Genomic DNA, 12,200 nt, shown 5'->3' on the forward strand with positions numbered 1-12,200 from the left:
AGTGTGCAGGTTTGCACTACTTAAGTATTCCATTAATTCGGTGCCTCTCATACTGATATCTGAGTTGCCCCAAACTATGTGGTGGGTATTTCTGGTTTATGTTGTCAACAGGCATATTTACTGTGATAGCACAAATATCGCGAGTTGTAAGGTCGGATATAAAACATGCGTCAATAGCACTATTCGCAAGTATACATGCACGAGGCAATTCACGTGGATTTGTCATGCCATTTTTGTTGAACGCTACGAAGACGGAGTTGAGTAGCTTTCCAACATAGAAGTTTCCTTTATGAAAATACGGTTCTTGAACTACAGTTATGGAAGCTTTTTCTTCCTGCACAAGGCGGAATAGATTCATAGTTGCTGTACGTTCATGTTGAAGTTTAATTTGGGCTACTCGAACCATGGTCGATCAGAGCATTGAACATTTCATCAACGGCACTTATTGTACAGCTACTAGTAGATACCAAACACGTTGGCTTATAATCGCCTATAGCGCACCCCAGAGTGGGTATTAGTGACATGGTCATCATTTGAATCTCACGATTTGCGAAGAAACAAAGTCCCCTGTACTAGAGATTCGCGTAACACAGCAAGGGTAAGACCCACGACACTCCGTGCGTGACTGGCATATTCAGTCCTCGGCACGGAGAAACACCTTGACTTGAGGACTATTGTTTTCAATCGCCTCTTACAACATGGGAGCAAGAACCCAGTAGATCAATTCTTGGTTGAGATGCAACACGGCCTAGGCTGGTTTTATCCAGAGGAAGATAATAGACTTTTATCAGCCTCCTAGTGGACCACAGCCACACTTTCAATGTCGCTGAAAATTGTGCACTTCATCTTCAGTTTTCGCTGGGCGGATGAGATGCATGTGGATACATCGTCAGACGGTGCGGGAAGAAAAAGACAATCAGACAATTATTGGTGTTGATAAACCTTATTCGATCCGTCTCGCTTTTTACAATGAATGTGTTTGTCATTCTCAACGACAACAGCAACAGGTGTCAGGTTCGATCAAAATTTCATTCGTTATGGGGAGGATCTCATTCAAATAACCAATTCTTGCAAGACGAAAAAAGAAAAATGGCGCCCGTGGTGACGTTTTGTCTAAGGTTAGGTGCGCGTGGAATTCCCAAACAGCGTACAAACTGCTACATCAGGATCGATTTGAAACACAAAACTAATAATAAGGCTCTAAAGTAAACCAAATTCATTGGAGGGATGACCTAAGAACGGGTAAAAAACTTCAAAATTGACGTAATGGTACAATCTCAAACTTTAAGATCGATTCTTTAGTCCTTTTTAAGGACACTTTAAGGCTTGAGTTAAAGTAGTGAATACAAAGAATTTGTAGATTTCAAAGTTCATTTCTCCAATGAAAAAAGTTTTCTTTCGAGTGGTCAAAGGATGACGTCCTTAAATTGAGCCGTTTTCAAATAAGATTGCACGCAATTTTGAAAAATCATGTTTTGAGTTAAACGCGTTTAGTTTTGGGAACACTTTCGATGAATTATTCGTGGAAGAATGTCAATATTTTGTAACAATAATATGGGATTATGTGTTATGGACAACGCTGATTGTGAATCTTAAGTCAGTTTTATTAAATTCAAAATATCCGATCCAATATGGCGGATACCCACTAAAAAAATAATTGGCATTTCAGCCAAATTCGAGAAAAAAGGCTTGTGATGTTTTGTAATTTATAGACATGAATTTGAGTTAATATGCATCTAAATCAAAAAGATAAAAATGGCGATTCCAATATGGTGAATGTATATAGTTTTTTTTCATTTTGGGTGTTGTCTTACACGGTAAAAAAAACTTTATCCATTTTATGTATTCAAATTGCCCATTTTCGGAAATTATTCGAGCTGTCAAAAAATGGGTATATTTTGTTTCTAACATTTCCATTTCACAACTACTCGATGAGGTAATGTCAATGGGTATATTGATCTTGATAATGGGTGAAAAATCCTTAAGCATTATTTCAAGCGAGTTAACCTGCAAACTAAGGATCGTAGTAGAACCTGCAAATTATCGCCCTGCATCGGAGTCCGTGGCGGAAACGGAACATTTCGGCAATGCTCCGAAAACAACGTCTGTTTAGACTACTGAGGATGTTGAAAATATGCGCCAGTTCGGCATTTTTAGAGCAGCCAAAAGATCCAGCAATCAAAAATATATCTAGTTGGCGGTTTTATTTTGTTAAGTAGTTTTAGAATAGGATTTCTATCTAGATTCCTATTCTTTTATAAGGAAACAATAATGTGAAAGTATTTTTCATTCTGGCGCGAATTTCATGAATGGGTATTTTTTACGCATTTTGTTGTAACAGTTCTGCGAAAAATAATGGGTGAAACATACCCAGGTTGACGTACAAGGTCTGTACTCATTTATGGGTACAAACTCTTTACCCATTTAATGGGTTATTCCACTTTTATTGAAAATGAGTAGTTTTCTACGCATTAATGGGTACTTGGTTTTATCAGTGTAGGCCAGATGTAAACAATCGCAGTTTTCCTATGTATGGTTGTCTATGTTTACATAAGATTTATTTAAAAAAAACAAAAAAATCGTTTTTAAGTGTTGCAACGAATTTTTTTAAATAATGTTATATTATGTATATTGAACCTGAATTTATCGAATGGAACGGAAAACTATATATAGCTTAATGACCCAATTCTCGCACTACAATTTGAACAAATGAATTGAACAAAGACAGCAGGCACTGCTCTAACCCACTGAGTCAAATGGGTGGGGTGATAATAGAAACAGGGCGAAAATATGCTTATTACCCTACTTCGAAATTTAACACATCTTGCGTGTTTTTTGGGAAGGGCCAATGTCAAAATTAACTTTGAGAGGAAATTCTGGGCAAACCATTAATCGCCGATTATAAATCACAGCAACATACGAAAGAGAAAACTACTCTTTCACAAAATGTTAACATCCATTCTCGGCGAGTTACGGTTTGTCCGGAATTTTCTCTCAAAGCGAATTTTGAAAGCATGCTCATTGGTCCTTCTAAAAAAATACGCTACGGTTTGTCTGGAATTTCCATTCAAAGTGGATTTTGACAGTTGGCTTTTAGGCCATAATCATATGTTTGTCGAGAAATATACGACCGAAACAAAACAAATATTTTGGCAACATTGGTCGAGTGGGGTATGTCGTTTTCAACAGGGATTAGTAAAATATAAGAAGAAGCCAGCTGGCGGATCCTATCCTAGGGGCAAAGCAGCCCCCAAATCTTCTAAAGGCAGAAGTTCGAGACTGGAACATACACGCAACCGTAAAATAACCTACAGAATAAGTTCTTTTAACTTAAGTTTAGGTACTTTTGAGCTGTGCGTCGCTTTCGCACTTATTAGTGTTGTCAAAAACAAAACGAGAGATTCGACTCAGTCGAGGTCTTCCGTGCAGTAAGGTACTTTTAAGTTGTTTGGGGTATACTCAAAACAAGGTAAATTCAACTTAAATTTAAGTAAATTAAACTCAAGGTTGAGTTATTATTTTTGCCGTAGTTAAATGGAAACTACCTTCAACACGGTTTACCTAATTTTACCTTCCTGCACGATACCACGAGATTGAGTCAAAAGTACTGAATTTTAGGTAGTTTTTCGGTAGCGTGTACGCCGTACTGAAAAAAAATCAAACGGCAACAGAAAGACCATGAAAGAAAGAACGAGAAAAAATAACTTTTTCCTCCCCTTTTTCAGCCAGTGGGTTCTATTCACTACACAAATTGTTTTGACATATGTCCATAGTCGCGGTGGAAAAAGTATAAATAAGCATATTTCACCAAAATTGACTTTTAAGCAGCACTTAAGTACAATATGAAACCTATAAGCTCTGCTACCCTTATTCTATAAGCGACTATAGAACCGGATTAATGCCATTTTCACGGCTTAGTGAGCACTTGGGAATTCGCCAATCACGGGTCGGAGAAAAAGTACCAAAAGTGCGTTTCTAATGCATAAAATTCAATATTGGGTATATATCACCTAATATTAATTATTTTTCCAGTAGCGTGTCTAACCCATCCGAATCCAACTCCGGACGTGATGCCAGATTGTACAATGTTTTTCTAAGCAATGTGTCAAAACGATCAAAACAAAGCCAAACTTTGTTGGTTTAGCTCTTTGCTTTGGTTTTGTTTAAAAAAAAATAAGTGTCCGACGATGTCTATCCCCAGGTTGATGGTCTTCCGGCCAACCTGGGAGGAGTTCCAAGATTTTCCCGGTTACATAAAATATATGGAATCAAAGGAAGCCCACAAAGCTGGCCTAGTGAAGGTACGGTTTTCTTTCTCATTCACTATGTGATGGATCTTTTCTATTTTATCGGAAAATTTTAGGTGATCCCACCTCCGGAGTGGATTCCTCGTAAGCAAGGGTATGATTTAAAGAACATAAATGTCACTATTCGGACGCCCATCTCACAGGTGGTGTCCGGAATGCAGGGGCTGTATCAGCAGCTGAACATTCAGAAGCGCGCAATGACGGTACAAGAGTTCTACAGCAAGACTCGCCAAGAACGACACGCTACTCCGAAGCACTTCGACTATGAGGATCTGGAAAAGAAGTTCTGGAAGAATGTTACCTACGTCGCACCAATCTACGGAGCGGATGTTCCCGGCAGTCTGACTGACACGGATGTAAAGGTTTGGAATATTAACAGCCTGGGAACGATTCTGGATTATGTTAATGCAGATTACAACATATCGATAGCCGGGGTTAATACGGCCTATCTGTATTTTGGCATGTGGAAGACCACCTTTGCTTGGCACACAGAGGATATGGACTTGTATTCAATCAACTATTTGCATTTTGGTGCTCCGAAGACGTGGTATGCGATTCCACCGGAGCACGGGAAGAAATTAGAAAAACTTGCCGAAAGGTTCTTCCCAGCTAATTATCAAGAATGCAAAGCTTTTTTAAGACACAAGATGACCTTGATAAGCACGCAGGTTCTGAAGCAAAACGGTATTCCATTCAACAAAATTACTCAAGAACCTGGCGAGATTATGATTACATTTCCGTACGGGTACCACGCAGGTTTTAATCATGGGTTTAATTGTGCCGAATCGACCAACTTCGCCACTGAACGGTGGATTGAGTATGGCAAGCGAGCATCGGTGTGCAATTGCCGTCCAGATATGGTAAAAATTTCGATGGAGACCTTTGTCAGGAGGTTTCAATCGGAGCGATACGATCGGTGGTTGAAAGGGGTGGATTATGGTTATCACCCGGAGGACCCAAACAATTACTGTGCTGCCCCAAAACCAAGATCACTGCCGAAAAACTATAAAAAGTAATGTATGATGTGACTATTATGAGTCTTTTTTTTAATTTTTTTATCAACATTTCACAGGATGCAAGATCAAATCGAGGAACAAAAGCGTGGTTGCGCTCCGATTAAAGTGGACAAAAAGTACACATATATATTGGGAATTTTCTGCAATATTTACTTTTAAATTTATATTTCACAGAAAAACACCAAAGAAGGCGGAAAAACCAAAAGAAAAACTAAAATCCATTTGGAGTAGATTGGAAGGTCGTGAAGGAGGAATTGCGACCAACCTTCTTCTCGATGGACCGGTCAAAAACACCAACCGAATTCGTTTTCAAACACGTACCATACAACTGCTGGAAGATTGATATTTATTGAACTGAGGTTCAATGATCTAATGCAAGTTTTAGGACAAATTGTGCAATTCTGCAAACAATAGTTTAGCGAAATATCGATTGATGTTCTCTCGAGTTAAGAGAGTCTAACGCGTTTTATGCGACGTTGTAACGCGTGATTATCAGTTAAGGTTTTATCGTAATCGTGTGTGCTCATAAGCGGACCCTACACGAGCGAAGAATATTGACAGTAAAAATATTGACAAGACTGCTTCAATACATCAATCCCATTTGATTTCTATATAATCAATATTTTCAAGATACCCTTACACCATCAACATATTGATCAATAATCAATATTTTGTTGTAAATATTCCTACTCGTGTAGGGTCAGCTATAGATCTCAAATCTGATTTATTGTGAAATACGTAGCGGTTTTATTCCCAAAACGAGTAGTATTTTATAGTTCGTATTTCTACTAAATTATCAGTGTTTCGATGATCCGAAATTATCCAACGAGTGTTCGAAGATATTTTTTTTTGTGGAATGAATGTATTGAGACATTCGCCAAAACGTACACGCCGCACCTATACTGCTTACTAAAAGCCGCTCTAAGGTTGCCAGCAAGTTTTTGGTGTAACTAGCGCTTGTATTTGCTATTTGCGGTATAAATAAGCCTCCCATTTTGGTTTACACGCAAGGACATTTTTTTTAAAAACAGAATTTGATTGATAAGTAAAGCTCAATAAACTAATTTTATCGATTCTGTAATTTATTTTTTTTTTTAATTTTACTAATCGTGGTGAATTTGGCACCATTTGCATCTGGTATCCAAGCGTTGCTTAAGCTCAAAACGCATAACGAAGGGCTGATTTTTTGAACAACTTATGACAGAATGGCTAAGCGTGGTGTTTCATAACGTGTGGTCTTTCGATCGGGAAAGGTCGCGTAGAATTTTTGGGCAAATGCTCTAATACAAAAGAGGTACACTGGTGAAAATCCAAACGTTAATTCTATTTGCTTCGATCCACTTAAAATCCATATGAAGAAGAAATGCTAGTGTTATCATGCGCACACATACCTTCTATGTGTCAACTGTATAAATTATGTATGCACACACATAAGTTATATGTTCGATTCTATCACATTCGCCCGAAAGCCATTTATCCGAATGACATTTGCCCGAATGTCACATAAACCCGAATGTCATTCAGCCGAATGCCACGAACACCCGAATGCCATTCCCCCGAAGTCCATATACCCGAAAAACATCGAAATGTCAATCGAAAAGCTGAAATACAAATTTTATTACATTTAAAGCTATACCAGTCAAATAGTTAATCCAATCACCTGGTTTGTATGATTTAACCAGGGTTTCCAATTTTAGGTCCTTTCGTGAGTTCTGTTTAGACTTTTTAGCTGTTGGTACCGCTTTTAGTGTACGCAAAACCTCCGTACTAGGGTTTTTTCTCCTCTTCAAGCTGCAACTGCTTCAACACACCATAGAATGTAGGATTTCCACGGCTTAACAAACCGTTCCATTTATTGTGCCAGCCTTCCACATTATTGGTGGTCCTAGGAATCTTTTCGATATATTTTCGAAAACTGACCACGAAGCGGGGGGAAAGAGCGGTCATCGAGAAACTTTTAGGTTAGCTTTCTTTCTACCGAAAATACAATTTTTACTAATGTAATCCAAAAAATCGCCGAGAACCCATGGACAACTTTACCTCAATTTATAGAGTGCCATTGGAATACCTTGATGGGGCAAAAAGCCAAGGCAACTTGTTTGAAAATGAATTGTATTCGGCAAGCTTCCGAATATTTTGTCTGATGACCAAGTTGTTTTAGTTTTCTGAAAAAAAAACTTTGGTTTAGATGGAAGAATCATCCGTGAAGGGCTGCACCGAAAAAAACTCTTTTAGCAACGTTTATCACAGCTGTCTCGAAATCCAATATTATGTAGAGAGCTATTTGGTATATACATTGAAGAAATTTCTCTTGTTTTGAAAGAAGGAATCAACCCTTATGTTTGAGTAAACCGGGCAGACGAGTGGATCGACAGTTTCCTTTGCAAACTTATTTGGCATGCAGATCCAAGGATTTGTTCATGTTTGAAAGAAGCAATCAACCCCTAATTGTGGGAAAAGAGCTGCTCATGTTTAAAAGAAGGAATCAATCTCTAAGTGTGAGTAAAACGGGCAAACGAGAGGATCACCAGTTTGATTGTGAGGGCTATTTGGTATACAAACTGCTCATATTTAAAGAAGGAGTCAACCCCTGTGTTTCAATGGATACCAATAGATCACAGGTTCGCTGAGGCGGGATCTACTACTTACTAACGACGCTATGCCAAATCGACTTCCACCGTGCATGATATAATTACCAATGTAATTGATTCAATTTGTAACGAAACATCTTAATATATATTTACCTCGATTGATGATGTTTCCGAAAGATTTCTTATTATTTTGTCCGGTTTATCACGAGATTCCACCGCTCGAGCTGACAACTTCGCCCTATATGCATCAGTTTGCACCTGAAGAGCATTTGTGACGTTGGCAACGAAACCTCAGCGGTGTCGGACAGTATACCTAAAGGCGATGTGGCGTAGCCACATCGCATTCTGGTGCACTGTCCGACTTTGCTGCCGCTCAGTCGGCTTTAAACTAGCTATAGCCCCTGTTTTTTCTTTCGCTTTGGTTATTTCTTTCGCCTTGGTTATTTCTTATTGGTCGTATGTCACCCGACGTGGAGATCTTAAAACACATAAATTAACTGCGCCACCCAGCAGAGAGCATTCTTGCAACAGACGCCGAAGCGAACGTATCGAAGAAACAGCAGCAGGAGGGGGTCGAGTTTCTCCCCTAGTGATGTCTGATTTTTGCAAATAATCAATTATCCATTAATCGAATAATCTTTGACAGCTTGATTAATTCATTCGATTAATCGACCAAGATAATCGATTAAAATCAATAATCGATTACTTTGAATATCTTAGTTTGTCAACCAAAAAAAAAGGTAATTGGATACATTTTGAAAAATTTGGAGAAGTATTGTAATATTGTTTGTTCTGCGACTATCATTTTCAACGCTCATCCTTCATTAATTATGCTCTCGATTAATTGATAGCAGCTACTCGATTTGCTCGATTATACCGAAAGCTTGTAATCGATTATGGATTTTTCGATTACTTTAGAAATTAATCGATTATTTGCGTAAATTGAATAAAAAAGACATCACTGCTCCCCGTTCTCCTAGTGGATAGTGCAGTGAGTCACAGATTTTTTTCACAATTTTTTATCACAGATTATTTCACAGATGACAGATTTTTAGCATTTTGATAAAAATTTCACAGATTTTCACAGATTTTTGGAAATATTGTGATTTTTCACAGATTTTTTGGAAATTTATCACCGATTTTCACAGTTTTTTTCCTGTTTTGGTCATCACAGATGGTAAAATGATTTTTTTGACCGAAACACAGATTTCAATGAGGCATTCCTGATAAACAGCGCTGTTCCAATCGAAGCTCATTCACCTTTCGTACGGCGCTGCGAATGGATCGCCTCAGGACGCAGCACTAGCAGCGGGTCGAGTTTCTCGCATTCGCTTTTCGGACGGCTTGGCGAACGGATCGCCTCAGGAAATAGCAGCTTCATTTCCCCCAAATAATTTAGCTAGAAGCTTACTGTTCTAGAAAATGTTGCTGTGAAGAACTTTGTTGAAGACACTAAAACGCTATATAGCAAGGGTAGCGAAATATGGAGGGTTACTTGCGATAGACCAGTTTTTCTAACATAACTTCTTACGATTATTTTTTATATTAAAATGGTCTTCTACAAAGTTGTTCAGGGTAAAATACACATTTTAGTGAAGACGATGAATCTGTAGTTCTTGAAACAAAAAAGTTATCGCCAATTTTCGAATATTTTTAGGTCAACTTACAGCTTAAGCAACTTCCTCAATCGCAAAAATTCGCGGATGGCTTTGCTAAATGCTATGATTCAATTTATTTACCATGTATATAACATTATTTACTCGATTTTCTCATTTTTTTTAAATTAAAATCGTTTATCCCTCATCGTAAATTTTTTACGGTTCAAGTTTTTCGCAATATCTGCTCTACGTTTCGCCAAGTCAAAGTTTTTAACGACATGTTAAATAGTTGGACGCAACCTTTGAACAATTTCAAAGATTTCATGAAGTGCTTTAGCTTCATTTTGGTGAGTAATAATTAGTTTCCGTCCCATACTGGCAGTTAGTTTACTTTTTTAAACCATTACGTTAATTTAAGGGAATTTCTTAAACTGGTGTAGAGGAAACTGTGCCAATGAACCTTTTTTTGTAGTCATAAAATCTATTCTTCTAAGTAAAACAAAAAAATAAAGAAATAACAGGTCTTAAATTACAAATTAATTGACTTTTCGAAAGTGTACGAATATGAAATTTCGGCATTTTCACACCAAGTAATGATTTTTTATGTGTAGTGTACGGAAACTTGCACACTTTTGATTACAAATGATAAAAAAATGAAATGATGTTTATACTACCACATTTACAAAACAATACCTATATTGAATAGCGCAAACATTTATGAAACATTATTAAACATATGCACTAGAGGTGTACGAATGTGAGATTGTGTCACTGCATATTGAAAATTTTTTTTGTCCAGTCCACAATAGTCCAATCCACGATTTCAACTTCCCGGCCGTTTTGACGTTTGCTGCGGGTGGAATGACAGCTGTTGTTTTTGCTTGTTGCGTACATTTTACACTGCGACCAACGTTTTGTTCGATTGTTTACATTTGGTTAATACGATTTGTAGTAATTTTTCGTAATTTAATAAAATTTTGTAATCTTATTAAATACGACAATCTGCTAGTTTGCACTGAATATCAAGTCAACGAAGAGTAGCTTTGGTCAGAGTTTTTATTTAGAGCATTTTGTTATTTGTGGGTGAAATTAATATTACGGTTCTTTGTCCTCCGATGTGTAAAATCTAACAATAGCTAACCAGAAGTTTATTTATCGATTGATACATAATGGTACATCAATAAAACAAAAGTTATTAGAAACATTGATCCATACACTATGTTGTATTTCGACTATGCGAGCTATCAATATCTGTGACGACTGACTTGTTGTTGTCTTTTTAATAAACTTTCGTCGTATACTAACAATATAATAAAAAAACGTAGTTTGGATCGCTACAATAAAAATTAAACTGGTTTGTACATACAGTCGAAGACATGATAGTAGCGGAAAATAGGTGGTTGTGGGAAAAGTAAATTTTACCAATAAAATAGTTTCACTTGCTAGTTCTATAGTTATAGAAAACATTCGAAAATTCTTTGTTCAAGCGATCTATTCAATGCGGATGAACGAGAAAATATCCCGACCTCAAACTGCCATGGTGTTGCTTGCTCCCATTTGAATGCTATAATCTGCTCCTTGGCAAATTTGCATGCACAGTCGACGGACAGACGGATTTGAAAAAAAATAGTTATAAATGTCACTTATCGTTCAATGGGTTCAAAGTTCAATGGCACCCGGTGATCGGAATCCTGAATGGGTCCTGTATGGTTTTCAGCTACATTGCAATAATCTAAACCTTACGGGTTAAAATGGTTTGATTTGATGCGAGACTGAACATTTTGGAAGATAGTGTCTCCGGAAAGTTGTGTCCAGTAAGTCAAGGTTTTCTGGATAGTGAAAAAAGAACCTCTGAATTGCCCTACCAGCTGGCAATAAACATTTCATGTATTTTCTTGAGGAATTATCCCAGTTTTGGAGTTGATTGTTGCATTTGAGCTGGATGCCATACTGAATCCATTTAGGATTCCGAATAAAATGCTGAATGGTTTGATCTGGAGCTTCATAGTATTTCCCAGTAATTTATACCGAAAAATGAACCTGGTTCTAAATAGTATTCCGGCACCAGGGACACTGGAGCCGGAGTGCGAGTTAGAAACAGGTAGGATTCCGGCTAAACTTTACTGGGTTGTTATCGAAACGTACATACGTAAACGATTGATTGACACTGGTGTAATAGAGTGCACTGGTTTTGCACCATTTTTGCACTTTCTAGCAGAAGTGTAGAAAACTGGGTATGTTCCATTGACACTTCTGCTAGAAAGTGCAAAACCAGTGCACTCCACTACACCGGTGCACATCAATCAAAAATACCATTAGAAGTCTTCGACGCTTTATTGCGATGGTAATGTTCAAGGAATAAAAAATACCTAAAATACAAGCCAAACATACAATCAAATCAACGGCATTAATTCCATCTCCTCCTCTTCTACTGTGTATCCCGGTAAAGCTCAGTAGCAAGAGCCCCCTCGAACTGGGTCTCAGGGTCGGCTTACTACTGGGTAATCGGAGGGGTTTCACGGACAACTGTGCAGGGTACTATCACCTAACTGAACGTGGGCTATGGAATTATTAATTTGAACAATTGAAATAAAGGAGACTTGATAATTTATTAAAAGAAACTAATTTTGGATTAAAAATCTATATTCACTATTGCTGGTGTGTGTGTGTGTGTGTGTGTGGGTTTTT

General features: G+C 37.7%; 1 protein-coding gene across 1 annotated transcript; it reads left to right on the forward strand.

Moving 5' to 3' along the window:
* Positions 1-4,123: 4,123 nt before the first annotated feature.
* Positions 4,124-6,097, forward strand: LOC131692003 (probable lysine-specific demethylase 4A). Its single transcript, XM_058978827.1, has 4 exons — positions 4,124-4,301; positions 4,364-5,319; positions 5,380-5,439; positions 5,498-6,097. Exons 1-4 carry the CDS (start codon positions 4,188-4,190, stop codon positions 5,664-5,666), a joined length of 1,299 nt encoding a protein of 432 aa, XP_058834810.1. The 5' UTR covers positions 4,124-4,187; the 3' UTR covers positions 5,667-6,097.
* Positions 6,098-12,200: the final 6,103 nt, after the last annotated feature.

Source organism: Topomyia yanbarensis, chromosome 3 (assembly GCF_030247195.1).
Source record: "Topomyia yanbarensis strain Yona2022 chromosome 3, ASM3024719v1, whole genome shotgun sequence".
Lineage (NCBI taxonomy): Eukaryota > Metazoa > Arthropoda > Insecta > Diptera > Culicidae > Topomyia > Topomyia yanbarensis.